This window comes from Zingiber officinale, chromosome 3B, assembly GCF_018446385.1.
Source record: "Zingiber officinale cultivar Zhangliang chromosome 3B, Zo_v1.1, whole genome shotgun sequence".
In the NCBI taxonomy this organism is placed as follows: domain Eukaryota; kingdom Viridiplantae; phylum Streptophyta; class Magnoliopsida; order Zingiberales; family Zingiberaceae; genus Zingiber; species Zingiber officinale.
The window spans coordinates 38,004,340-38,031,227 of NC_055991.1; the positions used below are offsets into that span (position 1 = coordinate 38,004,340).

The 26,888-nt window shown below is 36.6% G+C and overlaps 2 protein-coding genes across 2 annotated transcripts in view; one reads left to right on the plus strand and one right to left on the minus strand.

Moving 5' to 3' along the window:
• Positions 1–6,579: 6,579 nt before the first annotated feature.
• Positions 6,580–7,999, minus strand: LOC121968217 (beta-1,4-xylosyltransferase IRX9-like). The gene is made up of 3 exons (XM_042518680.1): positions 7,362–7,999; positions 7,010–7,292; positions 6,580–6,928 (listed from the first exon to the last, which is right to left on the minus strand). The coding sequence occupies exons 1-3, from the start codon at positions 7,958–7,960 to the stop codon at positions 6,815–6,817; spliced, it is 996 nt and encodes a 331-aa protein (XP_042374614.1). The 5' UTR covers positions 7,961–7,999; the 3' UTR covers positions 6,580–6,814.
• A 6,087-nt stretch (positions 8,000–14,086) lies between these two features.
• LOC122054816 (nuclear pore complex protein NUP62-like) overlaps positions 14,087–26,888 on the plus strand; it is a 60,712-nt gene continuing 47,910 nt past the window's right edge. Inside the window, exon 1 of the mRNA XM_042616245.1 lies at positions 14,087–14,285. Coding sequence (XP_042472179.1) covers positions 14,087–14,285 — 199 coding nt within the window. The remainder of the gene's footprint in view (positions 14,286–26,888) is intronic.

Below are 26,888 nucleotides of genomic sequence, written 5' to 3' on the forward strand. Positions count from 1 at the left end.
GTGGCCACGCGACTGTTGGTTATGACGGCTTTGATTATTAGGACATCATCGTGACGGAGCTCCAACCCCTCCAGGTCTTGCGGCCCAAACTGATTACGGGCCCGACAGCTTGCTTTCGGTTGCATCCTACAACGTGTATTTCCAAGCACCGCTCATGAGATTTCCAAGCCCTTGTGGAATCTCCATCTATGGGCCACCCGGAGATCATTCCAATCTCTAGGATGGCTACATTTCCCCTATTCTCATCCTCCAGGGGTTCCCCTGGCTCCTTGTCGTGGCTTGGCTGCCGATTTCCTGAACCTATGTTGTCAAGCGGGAGCTTACTTGACTGACCTGCCACGGCTTGCTAGCCAGCCATCAACCTCTGAAGTTTGGGCACGATCTCAGGTGGAGACAGGCCCAGTTCAGTAGCGCGCCGTGAGTCATGGGCCAACTAGAAGCAGTCCCTGGTGGCATGAGTGTGGGACCTGTGGTAAGTGCAATAGTGAGGTCCCCACTGACCGGGCCTTGGGGCTTGAATAGTTGCCACATGTTGGGCCATCCTAGAATCTTGACCGGGCAGGAATTGTGGTCGGGCATCCCGAGAGCGTGGAAGGGTTTGAGCTGGCGATTGGGATGGCCTCTTCTCCGATTTGGTGAGAGCAAGCACTTTGTCCATTTTCCGCTGAGTCACCTGAGCTTCTTCTACGTTGATGTAACTAGCGGCCTTCCCTAACATCTCATCGAAGTTCTTCATGGGCTCTTGGATGAGGGCTCGAAAGAACTCCCCTTCTACCAAACTATGAGAGAAAGCGCTCATCAATATTTCAGAGGTAGCGGACGAGACGTCCTGGGCTACCTGGTTAAAGTATTTGATATAGCTTCTCAAGGGCTCGGCAGACCCTTGCTTGAGGGCGAAGAGACAGTGGTCTATTTTCTGGTACTTCCTGCTATTGGCGAAATGGCGTAGGAAAATAGTCTTGAAGTCATGGAAGCAAGTGATGGGCCCATTTGGCAATCCATCAAACCATTTTTTTGCTGAGCCGGACAGAGTTTTCAAGAACGCTCGGCACTTGATGGCGTCGCTATATTGGTGTAACAGCGCAACATTTCAAAATTTTCGGAGATGATCCTCCGGATCCTTGCTACTATCATACTCTCCGATAGTTGGGGGCGTGTACCCCTTTGGTAGCTTCTTCTCGAGTACCCTTAGAGAGAAGGACACTTTCTCCTTAGGCTCCCCCCGGGGCTCCTCCTTAAGGACTATGGCTTTCTCTTTCTTTGAGTCCCTAAGCGAGGAGCTTTCCGCTATGGAGGCCCGCGGTTGCTCTTTCTTATTATAACAGCCCGAACCCTTATGGTAATAGTTCGGGCCAAGCTCCCGATAGAAGGCTGGAAGGAACTCCTCGGGATGTTTTCTCTTAGATCCTCTATCCGAGACGTGAGTAGGGTCCTTAGAAATTGCAGGCATCTTGTACGACCGTGAAGCAGTGGTCTATTTTTCAGAAGTCGCTCGCCTCTTGGCCTCCTTGAATAGTTCGTACTCCCCTGCCGTCATGGTGACAATGATACTTCCGGTCTCCTCCATCTTCACGCTCCAGAACAGGTGAAGGAAGTTTCCCCAGATGATGCCAAATTGATCCTGTCTGGAATATGAGTCAGACGAAGGCAGGATGAGCTGTCGCTGGTGTTGACGGAAAGGCGACTATGACTGTAACATCCATGAAATAGTTAAGCTATACATATAGGTATTCTCTTTTAGAATAAAAGGTAAATAGAAATAGAACTAAAAAGAAATAAAAAGAAAGGGAAGTTAAGGTTTGAACCATGAACCCCTCATAATAGATAAAGCTAAATTGGTGCATGATAACCACTAGAGTCATGAATGATACATGAATAGAAAAGAATGGAAATTGTAGTTAAAAGTAAGAGTATGATTAAGGAAGGGAGCAAGAGAAAATCAAGTAGCTTTCCTCCTCTTCCTCTTGGTTAAGAAAAGAAGCAAGCAAAAGACAAAGACAAGTTGTCTTCTTCTCCTTCCTTCTTGCTATTTTCGTGGGAATGAAGAGGGTGAGAGAATAGAGGAGTTAAGGGGATAAATTGGGACATTTTTCATCCTCATTGAGAATAAATAGGAATGAGAGAAGAGAAGGGAAAGAAAGTTTAGCTACTTCTTCCTCCTTCTTCTTCCTCCTCCTTCTTTCTCCTTCTTCCTCCTCCACCGAGACCTAAAGCTCTCCTCTCTCTCATTTCCAAAATCCAAGCTAATTAAGGTTTTCTTCCTAAGAAAACTAATTCACAAGAAGGGGGTCCTCAAGATCTACTCCTTACAAGCAAGAGAAGAAAAAGGGAGAACTAGGAAGAGAAGCTTCTTCTTCCTCTTCACAAGAGTACTTTCTTTTAAGAAAAACTAAGCAAGAAGTTGTAAGTATTCCCTCACATGTGGTACAAGTAGTTCATGTGTTCTTCCATGAGGTTAGATTGTTTAAAAACCTAGGGTTACTTCTTGAAACTTTCGGCCAAGACATGAATAAAAGACTTAGAGAAGTTTAAGACCTAACTAAGCATGCTCACTATGTTCTTATGATATGTACCCTATGATAGGAGATTAGTATGGTGTTCTTATGCTTGTATGTTTACTTAAAACTTAGATTCATGTTATTAAAATTTCGGCCAAGGTATGAATAAAAGACCTAGGAAAGCTTAAGACCTAAACTAAGCATGCTCACTATGTTCTTATGATATGTACCCTATGATAGGATATTAGTATGGTGTTCTTATGCTTGTATGTTGCTTAGAAATTAAATTCATGTTCATAAAGCTTTCGGCCATGATGGAAATAAATGCCTAGGAGAGGTTAAAAATTTAGTCTACCATGCTCATGACTTGCTTTATGAAATGGTATGAAGAGTACTTAATGTTTTCACACTTGTATGTTGATTGGAACCTAAATGCATGCCACCTTAGGGAATTAGGGTTTCGGCCATGATAGAAATAAAGGCCTAAAAGTGTTTAAAATTTAAGCTATCATGCTCATGACTTTCCTTATGAAATGGTATGAAGATTTCTTAGTGTTTCATGCTTGTATGCTGCTTGGAACCTAGATGTATTCCACCTTAGGGTTTCGGCCATGATGAGTTTTAGGGTCTAAGAAAGCTTAAAATCAAATCTAACATGCTCATGATTTTAATTATGATATGATATGAAGTTAGCTTGATATTCTTATGCTTGTATGTTGTTTAGAACTTAGTTTCATGCTCCTCAAGTTTCGGCCATAACCAAGTTAAAAGATCTAGGAAGCTTAGAACCTAAACTAAACATGCTCATGATGTTCTTTGTGGTATATGATATGGAATTGGTTTAGGGTTCACATGTTTTTATGTTGCTTATAACCTAGGGTTAGGCTTGGTAACTTTCGGCCATAAAAAGACCAAGGACCTAGGAAGCTTAGAACTTAACCTAAACATGCTCATGATGTTCTTTATGGTTTATGATATGAAATTGGTTAAGGGTTCACATGCTTTTATGTTGCTTATAACCTAGGGTTAGGCTTGGTAACTTTCGGCCATAACAAGACCAAGGACCTAGGAAGTTTAGAATTTAACCTAAACATGCTCATGATGTTCTTTATGGTTTATGATATGAAATTGGTTAAGGGTTCACATACTTTTATGTTGCTTATAACCTAGGGTTACGCTTGGTAACTTTCGGCCATAACAAGACCAAGGACCTAGGAAGCTTGGAACTTAACCTAAACATGCTCATGATGTTCTTTATGGTATATGATATGAAATTGGTTTAGGGTTCACATGCTTTTATGTTACTTGTAACCTAGACTCAATACCTTGTAAGTTTCAGCCACTTTATGAAATTAGGGTTAGAGACCCAATTATGATTTACTATGTATCTCACATGCTATGATATGAATTAGGAGATGCTAGTTAATGATTTCCATGCATGATTATGTTTCCCTATGTTATGTTATATGCCCACTTACGTATGCTAATGAATCATGCATGATAATGACTTTTATGATGGGCTATATTCACAAGTATGCATGCTTTATGATATGACAAGTAAAGGCCTAAGGGTTGCTTCCCGTTTTGTTGGGACTAAGAGCACTCTTTATGATATGACAAGTAAAGGCCTAAGAGTTGCTTCCTTTTTTGTTGGGACTAAGAGTACTCTCCATGATATGATAAGTAAATAAGACATGCTATTTTACTTTTTACGTGGCTTGTACCGGGCCTTAGTGTCCAAGGGATGGGCTCCTTAGTACGCCCTTAGGTCGACGGACGTAGTACGGACCTAGTATCCCTAGTAGGTTCGGGATTAGCTACCCCGTCCTAGGGATTGCGCGCATTTATATTATGTGGTACATAGTCGGGCCCCCCTCAGGTTAAGATTATGTTTAAGTATTATATGATATGTTTTTTAAAAGACATCTTGCACATGACATGACCCATGTTTTCAAAAGACATCTGCATATACCTTTATGATTTGATATAACATGATGCTCTTTTATGATATGATATGATATGATATGACCTGATACTCTTTTATTTTATGATATGATATGATATGTTATGATGCTCTTTTATGATATGATATGATATGACCTGATACTCTTTTATTTTATGATATGATATGATATGTTATGATGCTCTTTTATGATATGATATGATATGATATGACCTGATACTCTTTTATTTTATGATATGATATGATATGTTATGATGCTCTTTTACATGATATGATGTTTAGATGATTATGTCTCCATGCTACATGCTTATGTGATTATGCTATGATATATGATTTTTGTGAGTAGGAAAGGATCTTACTAAGCCTGTGTGCTTATAGCTTACTTTCCTTGTACCACAGATAAAAGTAAAGGATGGATAAACTAAAGGAGCAGCAGGAGGGGCAAGAGATGTATGTGGTGGTGGCTCGGCTAAGAAAAAAAAAAGAGACCTGCTTATGTTATTTTATGTTGGCATGAACTATGTTTACTTATGTTAATGTTTTGCATGATTATTTAGCACTTATGCATGCTTATGCTAGAAATTGATATCATGACTTCTTAAGTTGAAAATTATGCCCACATGACTATAAATGTGTAGATAATTAATTATTGTGGTTAAAAGAAAAGAAACATAAAAGAAATTAAAAATATACAAATACATACTTCCGCTGCTTAGAAATAGATTTATATGCATGTATGTTTCCCGTAAGTAACCCCGCCACCCAGCAGGTGGAGGGCGGGCATTACAATGACACCCATATCGTATGTGTCCCAGAGAACGGTCCCCCACGTGGCGTTGACGGACGGAAATAACTAAGCCGGTGGTACTTGAGCTCTGCGTGCACTCAGACAAGTACATGGAACGTTAGAGACAAGAAACCAAGGAAAAAGTCCCCGGAGCAGACCCTCCAGCGCTCAAGTTAGGTACTTTTTCCCCAGAAGAACAGTATATGAAGGAGAAAGAAAAGTATAAGACAAGTGCGACTGTGCGAGAGAGCGTACCTGCTTAAGGGAGAGGACCTCCGTTTTTATATGACAGTGTGTACCTATGGAGCTTGACTGATGTTAGGGAATGTCGGGTGTTAGGACCTGTCTGGGGATGGAAGACATGTGACATCCTCTTATGGACTGGAAGAAGGTTTCATTCGCAGATGATCGCAGACCATTGGAATATTTCTTGACATACAACAATTATTTTCTGACAGACGGTTACGATTCCCTGACCTTTTTGTCGCGTAGCGCCTTCCCGCCCGGGTATGACTAGGGGTAGCTCGAGATGATCTGTCAGGTATAACACCTGGCCTAAGTCTTAAGGAGCAGGGAGGGCTGTGGTGAGATCACTTAAGAGCTGACAGGGAGTTAACCTACTAGGAGAACTAGGCCTGGATATAACCGAGCTATGGAAACCCGACCAGTCGGAGCAGGTCAGGCATCACCCTGATTGTACACCATGATTCAGATCTGAGATCCTGATCTGCAAGCACCTGACCAGGCCTCATGCAGCTGATGACACCATGCGGTCCTACCTCTTCTTTCCCTAACTACTGACTGCTACGTCCTCCTGACTGTTGATTGTCACATTCTCTTGATTTCTGATTGTCACGTCTCCTTGACTTTTGACTACCAAGTCTCCTTGACTTCTTACTGTCACGTCTTCTTGACTTCTAAATGTCACGTCTCCTTGACTTCTAATTGTCACGTTTGCTTGACTTCTGACGGTCGGACCCTCTCTCTCTCTCTATCTATATATATATATATATATATAGTTTGGATATGTTCTACACTGCGCTTGTAGGCGATTGAGTTAGATTCCGGATGCACGAATAACTTCCTAACTTCTGAGTATTCAAAATTAACTCAGGGCATTTGAAAATGATCCGGACATCTGAATCCTACTCAATTGTGCAATGACACGCACAGTTGGAGTGTCCAGTGTTTTTTTTTCCTTCTGAAAAGTACTGTCTTCAGTCACGCACCACATTGCAATAAAGTGATCGATCAGTTGGTGGCAACGAGACAAATGCTTGGATTACAAGCTCACCTACTCAGACGATCATGAGATCCCCATGAACATGTGATGGTCAACCAATCTCCAATAATTTATCAGACACCAGCAGACAAACATTGAATGATGAGCACCAACTCCAGTACTGATTAAAGAACACCACCAATTATGAACAAATAGCTAGCTCATTATTCAGTGGGAAAATTTGGCAAACTAATACTGAATCTATCTCTCTCTACAGTGCATCTTCACTGATAATAACAATATATTACTTAACGAGTTATTGGTGGTATCCTCCTCATCGAAATCTATCTTTCATGTACGTGGAGACGCCATAACATGATCTTGGAGCAATCTGCAGGGATGCCCTTCATCTTGGTCTCGTCTTCCAACATCACTTCTTGCACAAATCTGATAGAATCCTGCATGCAGCAAAATTAAACTTTGAGTAAAAGTGGAGCAATGTGAATTAAAGTTGTCGACTTTGGAAGACGACAGACTACCTGGGATGTGTCTGGGACTGAAATGGAACGACCCCATCTCTCTGGATCCCACAAAATGGAGCTATTGAATGCGAAGCCTGAGATGTTGATCTTTGAAGGCTTCGCTTTGATCGTTTCTTCAGTACTCTTCATGATCAGATCATTGCTGAGACTAAACTTCGCATTGGACAAGTCCTCTGATATCCACCCAAGAATAACATTGGACGAGTTACAGATTGGTCCGTCCACCACCACTCTCTTTCTGTTCGCCGACACCATGGCCATTGGCCAAGCCCCAAAAACCCTGCACAAATTATATGAGGGAATATTGAAATTAAGATGAAAAATGAAGAGAAGGAAATAGTTCTTATACTCGATGTTTCTTAATTCTTGGAAGAATTGGAGATCGTAGACATTGGAGAGTTCGGCAAAGTGCACGATTCCGGTGAGCCGGTGGCGCTCGATGTGGCTCAGGGCCAGGTTCCGCTGGTGGTCATCCTCCTCTGCAGCTGCGTTAGTGAGGTTCTCCTTGAATGCCAAGTGCCGGTACATGACGCCGGTATTCCTCAACACCTCGGCGGTGGCCTCCGTGTCTGCATCGGAGGAGGCTTGAACGATGACCCACAGCACTGGCTGCGGCACCAGCCTCAATGTCTCGGCCATCCTCCTCAGCAGCGCATCCTGCCACCAGTCGCCGGAGCGGGTTGTGGTCACGACGATCAACTGCCGGAGGTCGTGATTGGAGGAAGACCCGACGAGGGGCTTGAGTTCAGCCATGAGGCTCCTGTTAGCGACGGCCGCAGAGTCAATGAACTTAGTTCGAAGAGCTTCAGCGTTGCGGCTGGTGAAAAGGGAGACAGAGCTCATCGGAGCGAAGCCTGTGAAGAAGCCCATGATGAAGCAGAGAGCGAAGTGGACCAAGGCCTTCTTCCATAGCTGGATTCGCTTCTTCAACCGGTCGCCGGAGCCCATCTCAGCTTTCCCTGAGGAGAGAAAGAAGAGGAAGTAAGGTTTGGTTTTATTTATTCCGGCAAAAAGGTTGTTGGAATAGGAATTTTTTTTTTAAAAAAAAGGCGGGAGCGGCTAACGGTTGAATTAGCTCCCATTTGTTAAGGCATTTAAAAGTAGGTGTTGGTAATGATGCTACCTTTTTGTTCCATGTGAGTTGTGCCCTTTGAATTTAACATCATGTCACCTTCCATTTAATTGAGTAATAGACCAATTTGTATTGTGCAAAATCTTTAAAAAAAAGACGGAATCCTATTATTCTATTATATATAATTTTATCTTATATTTTGTAAAAGACTATTTTCTCAATTTGAACATTTGATCTCAAAGTTAAGTGACAAACTTTGCCATTGCATGAGAGCTCCTCTTCTCACCTTCCATTCAGTCCAAACAAAATTTAAAATGAGAAAAAAAAAAAAAATGAAAAAGGTGAGTGCTTTAATTATTTCATTGAGAGAAGGCTAAGTGCTCACTTTCTATGGTTGGCAAATCAAGTCATCACTTTAAGCTAAAGAAAAAGGGGAGATGTACCAATTGTAGGGTAAGGATGGGCTCGCCCAACTAATGGCAACTTTATTGCTTGGAGTAAGCAAGCTAATCCATTATATTTCATGGGACACAATAGTGTAGTAGGGCCCGAAGTTAATTATTTGATTGATTGTGAGGAGAAGGTTTAGAAGAATAAGATGGGATTATTGACCCTGATTCGTTTTTTATGAGATAATATTTTATTAAGATGCACTACCCTCTATTTTGTCCTATTTCAACCACCTAAAAGTGCTAATATAATTGATTGAGGTAATTAATCATGTTTTGCATTTAATTTTTCTCATACCGACATATATATTTATAATATGACTCTAGTTTTTTGTTTGTTTGAGCTTTCACATCATGAAAATTGAGAGCGTCATCAAATCTCTTTTTTTAAAGTGGCTCAAGTTCTAAGGGAAGATTGGAGAAATCATGGTTGTGCAAGAGCAAGTTGTCATTTGGATAATGTACGTTCAATCCTAATAGCCCTCGTATACAGTGCCACTAAGATGGGCGCGATTTTCACGTAATCTTAAAATACAATCTAAATTTTATATTAAAAATATATAGAAAATCATAAAATTGAAAGATAAACGATAAGATTTTTTTTTTAATAGAATAAAAAATAAATTTATAAAGATTTAGGTTAATACCATAGTATTTTAAACATAAGTGAATTCTTTTTATTTTAATAAGTGGTATTAAATTTACGGTGCAAACTAGATATTATATGAAATGACTTTGAATGAAATTGAGGAGAGGTCAGGAGTAGGTCAAGAGTATTTGGATATTTATGGAGAGACCTAAAGTAGATCAAAAGTGACCAAATACTTATGAAAAGACCCTAAAGTAAAACAAAAATGATCAGATGATTACGGAGAGGTCCGGAGATGGTCAAAAGTAATTAAATGTTTGCGGAGAGGCTCCAAAATAGGTTAAGAAAGACCAGATATTTATAGAGAGACCCAAAACAGATTAAAAGTAATCAGATATTTGAAAGGAGACCTAGAATATTAAGACATGTATAAGTTAGAGAAGGGTGAATAATTCGCTTCACTTTTTTGAACTTGATTTACAATAGAAATTTAAAGCAAAGAATTTTTACAATGCTAACGTTTAGATTATACTTAATAATCATCTTCTTGAGATCACTAATTCAAAAATGCACTCCTTAGTCATAGCTCCATTATAAAAATCATTGGTAATGGGAATGTGAGATAGTGGAGGTTATTACCCATATTTAATCAGAGAAATTAGCATTCTACCCCCTTAGGATTCTTATTATATAATATGTCCAAGTTTTTCATCAAAAGAGAGGTAAGAATTAGAAAGAAGAAAATCATCCAAAAGGTCGTGAGATTTGGTTCGTAAATTTTTAAAGGTTTTTTTATTCTTTAATCGCTCTTCTGACAAGCAGCACGAAATTTTACCTTCAAGCATGAAATTTTACCTTCAAGAGATCACTTCGTTTTGGAAGATAATTGTAAGTTTTTACAGTTTCACCGGCATCATAATTTTCATATTTCATGCATTTAATCCACAATGGTATCAAAGCGTAAGGCTAAATGCATGAAATAAATTATGAAATGCATGTTCGATTTTTCCATTTGATACAATGCATTCTAAAATTTATGTTCGTTCATGAAATTATAAAAATATCTATGATGCGATTTCGTTGCCGAAATTGCTGAACTTCGTCGAAGAACAAAACATGTCTCTAGCCAGATGACCAAAGACCTTGTTGCGAGCCATGGCCAGCGCGGTCAGTGTGGTCGTTGTGCTCCCACTATAAAAATTATATATATTATTCTGGGATGAAATCTGGAACGAATTTATAAAAAAATTCGTTGTAAAATTTTTTAAGATGAATTCTATGACGAAAATATTTTCGTCCCAAACCTCTTGTTGCCAATTTTTGAAACGAATATTTTATTGTTTCAAATTTGGCAACGAATTTAGGGACGAAATTAGCCACGAATAATATTTTCGTCCCCAAATTCATTGCCAAATTTACAACAAAAACATTATTTGTCGCAATATCCTATACAATTTTGGAACGAATGTTTGCTTTGTTGCAAATTTAGCAATGAATTTGGGGATGAAATCGGTGACAAATTTATTTTTGTTGTCAATTTTGTCCCTAATTTGACAACAAATTTGGCAACGAACTAGATTTTCGTTGCCAAATTTGTCGCCAATTTTTACCAAACTTTTGCAACGAATATTAATCTTGTTGCAAAATTCGTGACGAATTTGGTAACAAAAATAGATTCATCCCAGATTTTGGGACGAAATTTGGAACGAAAATGATTTTGTTAGGTTTGAGACAAATTATTTTCGTTGTCAAATTCGTCCCTAAATCAAAAAAAATAATTCTAGCAACAATTTATTTCTGCATTTCAATCCATATATACATATATACAACAAATTCAAATAACACATTAAACACATTCAACACATCCTAATTAATATTGTCACATCCTATTTCACATACATCTATTAATAAATAAAATCAAATCATAATACAACAAATTCAAAGGTCTCAACACAACAAATTCAAAAGTCTCAATAAGTTATACACGATCATTCTTCTTCCAGCTACTCCAAAATAATATACAAGTTTCACACTCCAAAAGTTATACAAGTCTAATAATCCAAGAAGTTAAACAAGGATTTAAAATAAAAAAGACTAAGATACAACTCATCTTCTTGGTCCGCAAAAGTTTTCTTCCCCATCAAATATTCTTTTCCTGCATAAAAATAAACAAATAAAGCAGATCATTTGTAACAAGAAAGATAATTACTTAAATTGTTACAGTCTCATGTAAGCAGATCATTCTAACAGATAATAATGGTAAGTACTCACTCTACAGAGTAGTAATTTAAGATGCTAAAGTGAAAACCTATGATGATAAATAAACTAGAATCAAACGAAACAAAGAGAAACGAGCAAAAAATGTAAGGACATAATCTACTTAACATTCATAAGTTTACCAATATCATGTACTCTCTTTTAAATTGGAAGAAGAAAGTATGTTAGTATTTATAACAACCCATAATTAGACTATAAGATAACTTTGCAATAAGAAAATAAAATTCCTGTACAATTAATAGCAAAATGGCTCATAATCATTTAATCAAAAAAATATTGAGAGCATTACTCAGGATTTTATAGAAACAATAAATTAAATGGTAAGAAACACCATGAAGTTAGTATGAACCATCCATTTCATAGCAATGGTAACTTAAATTATAAGAAGTACCTTGAAGCTAACTACAAGTATCCTAAATATGATACAATCTATTTTACCATATTAAACAATAGCTACAAATATCCTAATTTCATATGACATGGAGAGCATGAGATGTATTCTTAAAATTCCTATCATATGAAAATATCTCAAATGAAAAAAAAAACACAAACTAGTTAAGGTCCATTAGTTGATACTAATCTTTTAGTACTCATGGTTACTTGGTTGCTTGGAAAATTCTAATCATAATTCAGAATTTGAACTAATAATGCTGTAGTAGCAAATTTCAACAAATTTATAAAAAGAATGATAACCTTATTTAACCTTTCAAAGACAACTAATAAAAAAATAAAATTAAAAGTATAACATGTTCAACTAAGGGTGTGTTACTTAATACTTACTTTTTTCTATAGAATGTATTACGATAGAGGGATACGTTCTTTCCATTGTCGTATTATCACAGGCAAAGCTAGCAATCGACTTCTGTGGCCGGAGAGCGCCGACGACCGTGTTGGGAGGTCAGCAATGAGCAGCCATTCATCACGACAGAGGGCATGCAACGTGTGGTGTGCAGCGCGAGTTGTGCGGCATGGGAAGGAGTTTGTGACGGCATGGGTGACAATAAAAAAACCAAAATGAATAGGTTTAGTATGTGTTGGGGCAAAAAATGCTTATGGTACAATTTATTACTAATTATATTGGGCTTGGACAAGATTAAAGTAAATGGGCTAGATTAGTTCAAACCAAGATCCAATTTGATCTAAATCAGAATCAATTTGGATTGGTTTGATTAAATGAGTCTAGATTAATTATAAAATTGGGTCAATTTGATTTATTAGGCTGAATTGTTTCTAGATTTGATCAAATGGACTAGATTTGTTCTAATAGGCCAGATTTGATCAAAATTAAGTTATATTGGCTAATAGGTCAGAATTGAATAAATGGGCTTAGACAAGAATAACATAGATAAGACATCCTAATCCAATTAGATTAGTTCTGATGAGGACAATGGACCGAGCTCAGGATCAGGATTTCCAATCGACCGGTCTAGTATATCAGTCCACTAGAGCTCCTCAAATAAAGATATTTAGTTTTTCTTATTTGTTTATAGATTTTGTATATTTTTCTATGCATATGTGTGAATTGAAATAAACCAGTTTTGTTATTGGTTTGTGGTTTTGTACTGACATTATTATTTTTCAATTCCAGATGTCTCGGATGATATGCACGATAACTCCCCGTGATGTGCGATGGAATGAGCTATGGGAGGAGATTCAGGAGATTGAGTATCACCCATTTCATAGAGTTAGATGGCATAGTGGACGGCTTGATCGATTGTTCTAGAAACTCGAAAAGGAAGAGATTCTCATCCTTGATAATTACAAGATATAGGCTTTGATTCATTCACTGCGGGGAAATCCAAAGGTGGTAGCACACCATATATGAGGGCTCTTCGAAGGGAAAATCTCATATGCATAATTGTGTATGGATCTACTGCACCATGAGTTCCCAAAGGTGGATCCTGAAGAATCAGAGGAGAATCCAGAGGAAGTACCTGAAAAATGAGAAGAGGATTCAGAGGAAGATCTTGAAGAATTTGAGGAGGATCCAAAAGAGGATCCTGAAGAATCTAAGGAGAATTCTAAAGAAGGTTCGATGATAGACCAGATTGAAAATCCTAAAGTTGGTCTGAGATTGTCTCAAATGAGTCTAGATTGAAAAGGATTGAATTGACCACTGCACTGGTGTTTATCCTAGTGGGAGTGGTGTTGACCTATCTAGTTTATTAGAGTTCTATTGTGATTACGATCATCATGTACGAATAACATTAGTCTATTTGGTTTATAAGTCGTGTAATAAATTCTGTCGTTATATATGAATAGAGTTATTTTATAAAAAGTTATGTTATGTGTTAACAAATTTGAAAATATTTAATTCATTTCATGATTAGTTCATGTTTAATTAATTATTTGTTCATTCTATTATTAGTTTATTTTTTGGGATATATGTAATAGTATTGATCAATGTTGATTTGATTGATCATATGAATGATAAATGAAAATATAGTTATCACTTGATTTTATAAACTAACTCAAATTAACATTGAGTCAATCATAAATTATATACATATGAATTACACTGAATTACTAAATAATATATTTATTTTTGTTAGATCATAGTAACTAAAAACATCATAGCTAAACTCAATAAGGGAGAGAAACTTAATAGGGATAACTATAAAATCTGGCACCTGAGGATACAGTATGTACTTGAGGAATAAGTAGTTCTGAAAGTTGTAAATCAAGTTATGGTAGAACCTGTAGATGGTCCTACTACACAGAACAGACAAGATCTTGATGTCTATATGGCATGGAAGAAAAAGGACTCCATTGCAAAGGACATATTAATTAGTTCAATGGTTGATAACCTAGCTTTTGAGTATAAGTCGTATCTTTTGACTTATGAAGTCTGGGCCCTTAAGGATAAATATAATGGAGTAAGTATGAGTAAGATTCGACAGCTGACGATCAAGTGTGATAGCTATAAGAAGCGTCTGAATATTTCAATGGTTTAACACCTCATGAAGATGTCGAATATAATTTAGGAGCTTAACTGTTGGTCATGTGTTGACTGTTGAACAACAAGTTCAAGCAGTTATTCATTTCCTTCTAGATTCTTGGGAGACCATAAAACAGACCCTAACTCACAGTGAGAGTATCAAGACTTTCACTGATATCTAACGCCATGTAGAATTGAAGACTAAAAGAGTATAATCCATAAGGATTTCTAGACTGGCATATGTGGCTGTCAATTCTATTGGATCGTGTGGATCCAAGAAAAAGAAATGGTTCAAGAAGGAGAATGAAAAGAAGAAAGAAGTTGCTACTATGGAATAGGGCCTAATAAAGAAAAAAGGAAAGAAGACTGGTGAGAAACCTAAAAGAAAAATGACTTGCTATAACTGTGACAAGAAGGGTCACTTCGCACAAGAGTGCACTTAGCCAAAAAAGGTAAATCTGGGTATGTCTTTCTGAGCATTTTGTCACTAGTTCAATTTTGTTAGCTAGTTCTTATCCTTTATAAATTATAGATTCCTGAAAAACCAACCATGTAGCTCGGGAGTGAGTTACATTTGTAGAGTATTGTCGGGTACCAGCTGACAAAAAATGGATCTATGTAAGAAATAATGCAAGAGTTGAAGTTAAAGGAGTCGACACTTGCAAACTCAACCTCTGTGGTGGTGGTGTTTTATTTCTACATGATGTCCTGTATGCTTCTGAAATTCGACGGAATCTTGTTTCCATTACACGTCTACTTGATTTAGGATATTATATTAATTTTTACAACTAGTGTGTTGAACTTAAGATTAACTTAGTGTCAATCGGATATGATTTTTTTTTAACAAATGATTTTATGGTTCTTGATGTAAAACCATATATCAATTGTGCTATTAAGTGTTATTTTTTTAACATTATTTTAACTAATGATGCATGTATAACTGATGAGATTTGGCATGCTAGATCAGGACACATAGGATAAGAACATATGAATTGATTAACTAAAGTGGGTCTATTAGACACTCATGCTAAGATTAACTTGTCTATATATGAGCATTGTCTTGTTGGAAAAGCAACTAAGAAACCATTTGATAAGGCTATTAAAGTTGAATCATCATCGCAATTAATTCATTTGGATATTTGTAGTCCAATGAATGTGAAGGCTAGACATGTAGTTTCATATTTTATTACATTTATTAATGATTTCTCTCATTTCGGTCATGTGTATTTGATATTTCATAAATCTGAAGCATTGGATTACTTTATTTGTTATATGAACAAAGTTGAGAATCAAACGGAATGTAAGGTTAAGACTTTACGAACTGACCGTGGGATGGAATATTTATCTGATATATTCAAAATAATATGTAATGATACAGAGATTATTAGACAACTAATAATCCCTAGAACTATATAGCAAAATGGAGTAGCTGAAAGAAGAAATATGACTCTTTTTTAAATGATTAGGTCTATGATGGCACAGGCTAATTTGCCAATCTCTTATTGGAGAGATGCATTATTAGCTACGACCTATATACTTAACAAAATGACTTCAAAGTCAATTCCATCTACTCCATATAAATGTTGGACAAGTAGAAAATCAAATTTGAGTAATCTGAGACCCTAAGGGTTAGTTGCTTATGTTCATGATAGTTCTCACAAGTATGGAAAACTAAGACCTAAGGGTAAGAAATGTATCTTTATTAGATATCCTGAGACCTCCAAAGGTTATATTTTCATAGGTGAACAACTAGATGGAACCATGCCCGAAATAGATTCGAGAGATATGACTTTTCTCGAAACAGAGTTCCTAACTAAAGCTGTTGTTGATAAAAGTGTTCCTCTTTTTTAGGAGGATGAGATATTATCAACAAAAGAGGTGTCAAAGGGGATGGCTGAGTATAGTTAACCGAGTGGGAGTGATTTGCCAATTCATGAGTTGACTTCTCAATAACCCCACTTATAAAGAAGTGTTTGTAAAATCAAACTTAAGAAGAGGTAGATATTGAGAATGAGGCATTGATGACACTCTTAGTTGACGATGATGAACATCAATCTATTGAGGAAGCATTGGGATGTAGAGTTAGAGAAAAGTGAAAAGTTGTAATGGTTGAAGAGATGGAGTCTATGAATTAGAATTATGCTTGAGACTTAATCGATCTTCCTCCTGGTTGAAGGACTATTGGGAGTAAGTAGATTCTCAAAACAAAGAGAAAAGTTGATAGATCGATTAACAAATACAAAGCTCGTTTGGTTGCAAACGGGTTTACCTAATTAGATGGTATTAACTTTGAAGAGACATTTTCTCCTAGTGAAATTGATGTCAATACAAGTTATTTTTCCCTTTGTGACACATTATAACTTGGAATTACATCAAATGGATGTGAAAATATGCTTTCCTTAATGGTATGCTTGACAATGAAATCTATATAGTTCAACCAGAAGGTTTTGTTGCTGAAGGCCAAGAGAGAAAGCATATAGACTTAAAAAGTCTATATATGAACTAAACCAAGTGTCAAGACAATTGAACATAAGATTTAATGAAGTTATTTTATCTTATGGTTTCGAGATGATCAATGAGGATCATTGCGTTTTCCTAAAAAGGGAAAAGGAAAGTATGTTATTTTATCATTATATATTGATGATATGTTGATAGCTGGAAATGGCATAGGGTATGTGAATGAAGTCAAGAAGTGACTGTCATCACAATTTGATACAATGGATATGGGAAAAGCTGAGTACATCTTAGGGTAAAGATCATTAGAAATCGTTCTAAAAGACTTTTGAGTCTGCCACAAGAGTCTTATATAAATAAGATGTTACATTATTTCAGCATGTCTAATTGTAATATAGAACATACACCTATTGTGAAAAGTGTTGTTTTAAGCAAGAGTATGAGTCCCAAAACTTCTAAGGAAATAGCCAAGATGAATAAAAAATCATATGTATAAGTACTCCGTGGTAGTTTTGATGTGGTCAATCAAGTTAAGTTAGGTCCTATTTGTCTTTGATACTTTGTGTCTAAGTGTGCAGAAAATTAGGAGGTCTTTGACATCAGCTCTCTCGGTGTCTCATTGAAGGCACCTTGCACCACCTTGAAGGTGCCTTCAAACTTCAGATAACATTTTCCAGGAGCTATAAAAAGGCCTCTAGACCTAGGAATTAAATAACAACTGAACAACAACTACTATAATCATTCCTAGTCTATTTTCTTGAGTTGTCAATATCTGTAAGAGGTTACTCCACCTTCAACGAAGCAATATTTCTAGTAGAGCTTTTCAATGTCTTGGATTAACAACCACCTAATTTGTAATTAAGTAAATCCAGCATTCTTACTTTATTTCTTTAGTTGTTCATTTTTATATACTTTATTTTTCTTTAAATTAATTGTGCTATCTAACTAAGTTGAAAGATCGAGAAAGAGGTTATTTTTATTTTTCATGCAATTCACCTCCCTCTTACCGGTCACACGGGACCAACAATATACTAGTGCTATTGGTAGTTTGATGTACATTATGTTGTGTACAAGTTCTAATATCAGCTATGTTGTTGACTTAGTAAGTCACTTCTAATTAAACCCAGGAACGAGACACTGGAAGATGGTAAAAAGGATATTCAGATATCTAAAGACGACAACAGATTATTATCTTTATTTTCAAGGAGCAAATATGAGCTTGAAGGGCAACATAGATGCAATTAGCCAGGAGACCTTGATGACAGAAAATTCACATCGGACTTAATTGATGAATGGTCTTCATTATGGAACAATAATAAACTAGGCTTGTATAAACAAGACAATATTTAACTGGTTAGTTGCATAAGTTGAGATGTCTAGTTGAATAGGATAGCATTGATATATATATATATATATATATATATATATATATATATATATATATATATATATATATATATATATATATATATATATATATATATATATATATATATATATATATATATATATATATATATATATTTACTTATTATTTGGTTTAAAGTATACCCTTATGAAATTTTCAGTTCACTTCAAAGATCTTCGTAATTTTGTTTTTTTTTATCAACAAGATGTATTTTTGGAGTGAAAATGGTGCAAAACGTGCTTTGGAGAGATGAAAGAAGGAGAGCAAAGTTTCGGCCATATGGTTTCACATGGTCGTGTCTCTTCTCTAGTGAGTAAGTAGAACACGGTCGTGCCATTCATCTAGAGAAGAGGAAGACTATGGCCGTGTGGTTTCACACGGTCATGCCATTTTCCAGAGCTCAGTCAAGCCCTGGCCATGCCAAAAGGTGAGGTCATACCCAATAAATGAGAGTCGAGTGAATCCACAACTATGCCAAAAGGCATGGTAGTGTCACTCAAGCTGAGCGGATTCAAGTCGTGGCCATGCCAAAGAGGCATAGCCATGACATAGGTTGTACACTAGCCCTTGCCCTGCTCTATTTAAGGGGAGTTCTTCCCCTTCCTCAAGGGAGGTTGTCCGCTTTGGGAGATCCAACTTGGTTTGGATCTACGTCCTCTCCACACTCCATTTGATGATCCAAAGTTGTTTTCATCATCTTCCTTGACTGCAAAAGAAAAAGATTGGATTCGAAGATTACTCGACGCATCAGATAAGCTTCTTCTCCCTTCTTCTCTTAAATTAGATTTTGATGCTTATAATTTCATTGTTTTTGGATTCTTCTCTACTTGTTATAGAGTAGATCTATTTGTTCTAGAGTTAAGGGAGTAATTGTGATGTGAGATTGATGTATACTCTTAGATTTACTAATTTTTTTTATACATGACATTGCTTATACCTTTTATTCATTTGATCTAATGTGTGTGTAATGTGTTTGTACTTAATTCTCATGTTTGGTTAAATGATTATATGGTTTTGTTCACCCTGTAGAGGGGATACTCTAGATCGTATGACTGGGGGGCTCTAGTGACAAGGGTAACCCTTTAACTGGACATCTAGAGTATCGCCTTGAAAGGAAGAGCAATTCTCTACAAAGAGGTGTACAATTAGGCTTATTGAGTTGTTTCTATATTCATGCTATCAAGTGTTGGCGCATTCTTGTGGATGTATGACCGGGAGGCCCTAGTGATAGGGGTATCCCTTGAACCGAACTCCATAGGAATCACTTCCATTAGGTAGCCTTGGATATCAATAGAAATGGCACTCTGGCATGACCACCGCGGGGAAGTGTTGGTAACAAAATGAACTTCCTACATGTGCATAGGAATAGAGGATGGATAATTAGTGATCTTTAGTTCATTGATTAGCATCACAATGAATCAAACTCCTAGAACATTTCCTTTAAACCAAGTTCCTCAACCAACTCTCAACTCTCTCTCTCTATTCTCCTCTTTCTCCATTCTTACTTCTTTAGTGCAAGATTCTCAACCAACACTCATTTAGCTAATTCACTGTGATTGATTTCTAGTTATTATATCCAGTTCTCATGTGATCAATATCTTTTATTAATTGACGACAATTATGCACTTGCAGATTGTACACATCAAGCATCTAAAGATTACTAAGGATAGTGGGAGTCCTGTTACAGTGTACTATGATAGTCAAGCTGTAACACCCACAAAATTATGAGATAAGTATATGGGTGTTAGTTGCTTTAGAGCATAAAGGTTAGAAGAATCAAAAAGAAAAAGAAATAAGAGAAATAAAAGAAGAGGTGAAGGTTTGAACCTTGAACCTCTCACAAAGGATGGAAATAAAATTATGTATGATAACCACTAGGATAATGAATAACATGTGAATAGGAAATGATGGGAATTGTAGTTAAAAGTAAAGATATAATTAAGTGAGGGAACAAGAGAAAATCAAGTAACTTTCTTCCCCTTGTTTACCTCTTGGTTAAGAAAAGGAGTAGCAAAAGACAAGTTATCTTTCTTCCTTTTTCTTCTCTATTTTCGTGGAGTTTAAGAGAACAATGAAGAGAAGAGTTAAGGGGAAGGAATGAGGACATATTCTCATTAGAAAAATACATGCATGAATTAAGGAGGAAAGGAAGCAAAGTTCATCTTTGTAACTTCCACCCACTTAGCATAAAAAGGAAATGAACTAAAGGATTTCATTTTTTTTCCTTTCCCCACCATTGCGAAACTAGAAGCCTCCTCCCTCATCTCCACAAGCCAAGGTTAGGTTTCTCCCTAAGAGAAAACTAAACTACAAGAAGGAGCCTTCAAGGTGTACCCTTCCAAGCAAGAGAAATCAAAAGGAGTGCTAGAAGAAGAAGCTCCCTTCTTCCTCTTCACCAAGGGTACCAATTCTTTAAAGATTAACAAGTGAACACTAGGTAAGCTTCCCCTCACCTGTGGTACAATAGTTTATATGGTTTTCCATGAAGAGAGATAGCTTAAAAACTTAGGACTTGCTTTATGAAAATTCGGCCAAAAACAAGAAGAAGAGTCTAAGAAATTTGTAACTATTTATGTTTATGATTTTTCTTATGACATGTATTTTATGTAAGAGGTTAATCTAAGGTTTCCATACTAGAGTGAATAATGAAAATTTAGATCCATGAACCTTAGACTCTCGGCCAAGCATGAACAAGATGACTAGGTAAGCTTAAGACTCAACTAAGCATGTTTCCTTATTCTTGTATTATGTACCCTATGATAATGATGTTGTTAACCTTTCCTCTTACTTGTATGTTATTTGAAACTCCATTTCCATGCTCATGAATGTTCGGCCATAGAAGAACTAAAGGCCTAAGAGAGTTTAAACCTAAAAACTAAGCATGCTAAGATTTCTCCTAAGACAAGACATGAAGCTAAAATGTTATGCCATGATTGTATGTTAGTTATGAATCTTATTTCATGCTTATGAAGATTCGGTTATGATGAGATTTGAAGTCTAGGAAAGTTTAAACCAAGGCTAGGAGGCTCATGACCTTCTTGATAAATGATATGAAACTAGTTGATATTTTTATGGTTGCTTGTTACATAGAATTTTGGTTACATGTAACTTTCGGCCACACTAAGTTTTAAAGCTAGGATGTGTAGATTTTTAACTAAGTTTACTCATGTTGTTCCTTGTTATGATGCCATGAAAATTGTGTAGGGTTTTCCATGCTTTTAGGCCATATGAAAAACAAAACCAAGCTCACATGTTTCGGCCACCTTTGGATTAAAGGCCTAGGAAAACTTAGAACCCAACTTATATATGTTCATGATGTTTCTTGTGATAAGTACTATGAAATGTAGTTGTGGTTTCCATGCTCTTATGCCACTAGAAACTTAGCTTCATGCTTGATAGGTTTCGGCCAATACTAGTGTAAAGGCCTAGAGAAATTTTGAAACCAACTTACATATGTTCATGATGTTTCTTGTGATAAGTACTAGGAAATGTAGTTGTGGTTACCATGCTCTTATGCCACTAGAAACTTAGTTTCATGCTTGATGTGTTTCGGCCACTACAAGTTTAAAGGCCTAGAGAAAATTTAGAACCCAACTTATATATGCTTATGATGTCTTGTGATGTATGCTATGAAATGTAGTTGTGTTTTCCATGCTCTTATGCCACTAAAAACCTAGTTCCATGATAGATATGGTTCGGCCACTACAAGTTAATGGGTCTAGGAAGTTTGAAATTTAAAACAAATGTGCTTATGTTGTTCCTCATGAAAATGTATAAGATATTGGCTTAAGGTTCAACACTTCCATGCTACTTGTAACCTAGAATGAGACATGCTAGGGTTCGGCCATGATAAGATTAGGAGCTTAAGGAACTTAGAACCCAAACTAAATATGCTTAAGTAGTTCCTTATGAAATATGATATGATATGGGTTTAGGGTTTACATGTTTGCATGTTGCTTAGAACTTGATTTCTCTTCATGAAAGGTTTCGGCCATAGAAGAATTGGAAACCTAGGAGGGCTTAAAAATTTAGGTTAACATGCTTATGACCTTTCTTATGCTAGTATGTGAAGATAGCAGGAGATTTTTATGTTTGTATGTTGTCTAGAGATCATGCCTCTACTCATGACTTTCAGCCATATGGGTTTAGTGACCTAGATGTACCTCACATGCTATGAATGAATCAAGAGATGTTATTTAATGATTCCATGAATGGTTATGTCTTTTTATGATAAGTGATATGCTCTTTTATGTATGCTTATGATCCATGTATGTGCTATATGTTCAATCATGCATGCTTTAGGATATGATAAAATGATATGTTCATTATGCAAGTTTATGATTCATGCATGTGCTGTGTGCCCAAATATGCATGCTTTATGATATGATAAGTGATATGTTCATGTTGTATGCTATGATTCATGCATGTGCTGTGTGCCCAAAAAAATGCATGTTTTATGATATGTCAAGAAATATGATATGCATGAAAGAATAAGAACTATGATATGTATGACATGCTACTTTACTTTATGTATGGCTTGTACCAAGGGTGGGCTCAATAAGCGCCCCAGGGTCGATGGACTAAGAAACGGGCCTCGTTAGGGATGGGCTCCTAAGTGCCCCTAGGTCGATGGACTAAGAAACGGGCCTAGTATGTATGCCTTGTAAGGTTCAAGACTTGCTACCTTGGACCTACATAGGACGCGCGCATTTATGTATGTGGTACAAGCCGGGGCCCCAATCATGTTGAAATTATATTTAAGTATGTATTGTATAAGTTTTCAAAAGACATGATGCATATGTTGCATGATATATGTTAGGAGTTTACCATGTTTATACCTTATGATTATGCCATGATAGTTATGATGATGTTATGCTATGACAGGATACATTTGATGATCATGTTATGTTATGCCATGATACTTTATGTTATGTTACGATATGTCATGATATGCTCTTGACATGATACATTTATCTTTATGCCTTATGACTTGTGATTTTAATATGCTTTACGGTTTTTGTGAGTAGGAAAGGAACTTACTGAACCATGAGTGCTCACAGCTTACTTTCTTGTACCACAGATAAAGGCAAGGAATGGTTGTACTAGGGGAGCAGCAGGAGGGCCAGAAGGATGTGTGCGGTAGTGGACTGGCTAAAGGAAAAGACCTGCTTTTTGTTTAATAAGAAATATGCCATGTTGATGTTTTTATTTCATAACTCCATGACCTTAAGTATGTGTTTGGGTATTAAGACTAAAAAAAAAATTATGATAGGTATGCTATGTGGTTCTTTGATGACTATGGTGATTCTTAAGTAAGAAAAGGTTTTTAAATTCTCTAAGTAAGACTTCCGCTGTGTTAAGTATGTATGTGTGTCAAGTAACCCCCGTCGCCTTAGCAGGAGGGGCGGGGCGTTACACAAGCTACTATAGTTTTTCCAAGGATCTCAAATATCACAGCAAAGAAAAACATATAGAAATGAAGTATAATTTTGTAAGGATTATTATTGACAAGAAAAAGATAATTCTTGAGTATGTCCCTACACGTGTTATGCTTGTAGATCTTTTTACTAAGTCATTGACTAAAGAGTTATTTTAAGGATATGCGAAGTCTTGGGACTTTATAAAATGTAATATTTTGTAAAGACAATTGGAAAGTGTAAATGTCTTTGTTACATTTGGATAAAGTCTCGGTAAGCATGTTGACAGGTTGAGATTAGTCCACTCATATGGACAATCATCTCTATTTGTTAAGTATATATAGAGGTAATACCATTACTTATGTGATAGCTTATGTAGATGTGAATAAAGACATACCTATAAATTAAGGTCACCTTGATAATTATATCAAGATGAGATAATTTATATGCTAATAATGATCAAAGTAAATAAACCCACTATTTACTAAACCTATTGGAAGCTAGATTTAAATTCGTGAGTTGAATTCAGGATTAGACATTAGGTATGTCTAGATCAAAATTTGTATAATGTTAAATTTGAGAAAAATATACACTCATTTTAGTAAAGAGAATAACATCGTAGTATATGATTCATACCACATGTGTTATTGTGACAATAAGAGTAGTAGGAGAATGGATCCCTACTTCTCTACTATGTGAGACCCTTGAGATTATAAGTTAATTTCAGTTTTATCCTAAGTGACTATTTAGCTATTTACTTGAAGTTCTAATCAATGTTTGCTACCTTAGCATGTATCCTATGGCTATGGATGATTCAGTCTATGGTGCATAACTAAAAAAGTGGTTGATTAGAATAAGTAGATCCTAACTAAAAAGGAAGATTAAGATAGATTTATATTTTTAACATTTATTCACTGGTCGAACAATTATATTTTTTGTTTAGTATATAAAATACAATTGTGAATAATTACATTAATTGAATATATGGAACATGCTCTAAACATAATTGTCATTATGAGGAATTAGAGATGTTTATACTGATGTAAATGATTTAATCTGGGATAAAAGCAAGATATGGATGTCTCTGATTCACTTAGAAGAGCGAATAAGTAAAGTGTAACAATTTTATTAGCATTGATCGCTCAGAGAGCAGCTATGTAAGCTGTAGCAATCTTCTTTGCATCAATCGCTTAGTATGTTTGTTGTTGCATGAACCATTTTCACTAATGTATGAAATTGATGTTCTTGTATAGTCTATGTGTCTTGATTCTTATATATAGTCTTTGTGACTTAATTTGATTTAGCTGTAGGATCAAAAGCGCTGGGGGAAGGGGGGTGAATAGCGCTCGTGGCTTTTATGTTCATTTAAAACTCGAGAATAATGCAACAGAATAAAAAAGTTAAAACAAGCAATTGCTAACACTTTGATTTACTTGGTTCGGAGCCTATGACGACTCATACTTTAAGGTCCACGATCGTCAATCACTTTTGTTTGATAATTACTATCAATTTGAATAAGTTAAAAAAGTAATTACAACTATGTATAAGTAACTTGAACAATTAAAGAAAATATCGATGGCTAAGAGGAAGAGATTTTCAATGTAGTTGTCGTCGGATCAGCTTTCGGACATCGTAAAGGCCTTTTAAGAGCAACACGGAAGAGCAGAAGTTGCTTGAAATGATGTGTTGAAGTTGTTGGTCGAAGCCTCTTTTTATAGCCCCATCAGGGAGTCTGGATCCCTTCCCGGGTGTTTGGACTGTGCTGATATGATGAGCTCTCGTCAAAACTTCATACTCGAAGTTTATCCACGTCAGGACGCCGAACCCCAGACCCCCTCCGAGCACCTAGACCGCTGACGTGGGTCTACCAGTTGTCACGCTCCAACTCAGTGTGTCGATGAGATTTTGGCCATCTGGGCGTCTAGAGCAACTCCGGGTGCCCGGACCGCCCAGGTGCCTAGCTAGGCACCCTCCTAGAGCTCTCCCTTAATGAAACTTGCCCGGGCACCCGGAGTAACTCCAGGTGCCTGGACTCTAGGTGCCCAGACCAACTTTTTTTCAACCTCTTCTTGCTACAAAATAAAGTTAGTGTTACGCCTCGAGGGTGTACTTGTCCTCTAAATTGGACGGTACCCCCTAGTGACAATATAGGAAATAATCGATATCAAATTATTAAAAGCCAACACAACTAGCTAATAATGATAATGTGTGTATGTATGCATGTATATGTGAATACATGCAAAAATCTAGAATAGAAAGAAACTATAACCATAAGCAACTAAAATAATAAAATGAAGCAAATCGACATAAATCCAACTTGAGCAGAATTGGCAGCCAGGACCTCTAAGCGACACACATCCTCTATCTGCTAACATGGAAGATCAAATAAAATAACGGGTAGTGAATATAAAATACTTGTGGGTATAAAAAAATAGTGTATGAATAACATACTATCAAGAGATCAAAGGATGTAGTTTCAAATGAAATACTTACTATAACAGTAAGACAGTCAATATGGGCAACCACTAATGAAGCATAACTAACTACATACCCATCTACTAACCTGTTCCACCAAGTAAGACTAATAAATCAAGAGAACTACAGATCCTGCACATTATAGTCATGTACACATGCAAATAATAGAAATCAATCATCATACATGGGAGTAACTGCTCTACCTCAAGAAATACAAATGACCAAGACATCTAGCTAGGAACTACGGGAAAAACTCTCTACCATGAATGGTCTCGTGGGTAGTCCAAACTGTCAAGGTCTCTATTATAGGAAGAAATCTTGCCTCAAGATGGTCCGGTGTGACCATGGGTTTTAATGGTTTGGGCAAAAATATTTAAGTTAGGTTTACCCTTGTATTTGATATACGTATTTGAGTTATATAGGTTTGTAGGATACACATATAACTCAGTTTGATGACTTTGGGTCTGGTGAATGATGGAACATCCAAGGGACTGCAGACAAAGTAGCAAGGACAAGAGCTAAGGGAAGTGCACTTCGAGGCATACATGAAGGATGACATTGTGACAAGCGACGGGCTTGAATGCATCCGAGGGATGAGAGTCAAAGGAAGGTGGCTTGAAGGCAAGAGGTTAAGGCTACAAAAAAAAAATCAAGTGAGTTATGAGGGTTCGAGTGTGAGAGAAATGTAGTCGAGAAGGGAAACCCTCAGTTTAGAATTTTACCAGTCGACTGGTATGGAACTAGCCGACTGGGGCAGGGCATAGAATGCTTTTGTGCCTGATGGCTAAAGGGATCAG

What these genes read in the sequence shown, in the direction of transcription:
- LOC121968217 (XM_042518680.1), bottom strand. Translation starts at nt 7,960, where the DNA reads ATGGGCTCCGGCGACCGGTTGAAGAAGCGAATCCAGCTATGGAAGAAG. An exon ending in CAAGAATTAAGAAACATCGA is followed by an intron (nt 7,293 to 7,361) that starts GTATAAGAACTA and finishes TAATTTGTGCAG; the next exon opens with GGTTTTTGGGGCTTGGCCAA. An exon ending in CAGTCCCAGACACATCCCAG is followed by an intron (nt 6,929 to 7,009) that starts GTAGTCTGTCGT and finishes TGCTGCATGCAG; the next exon opens with GATTCTATCAGATTTGTGCA.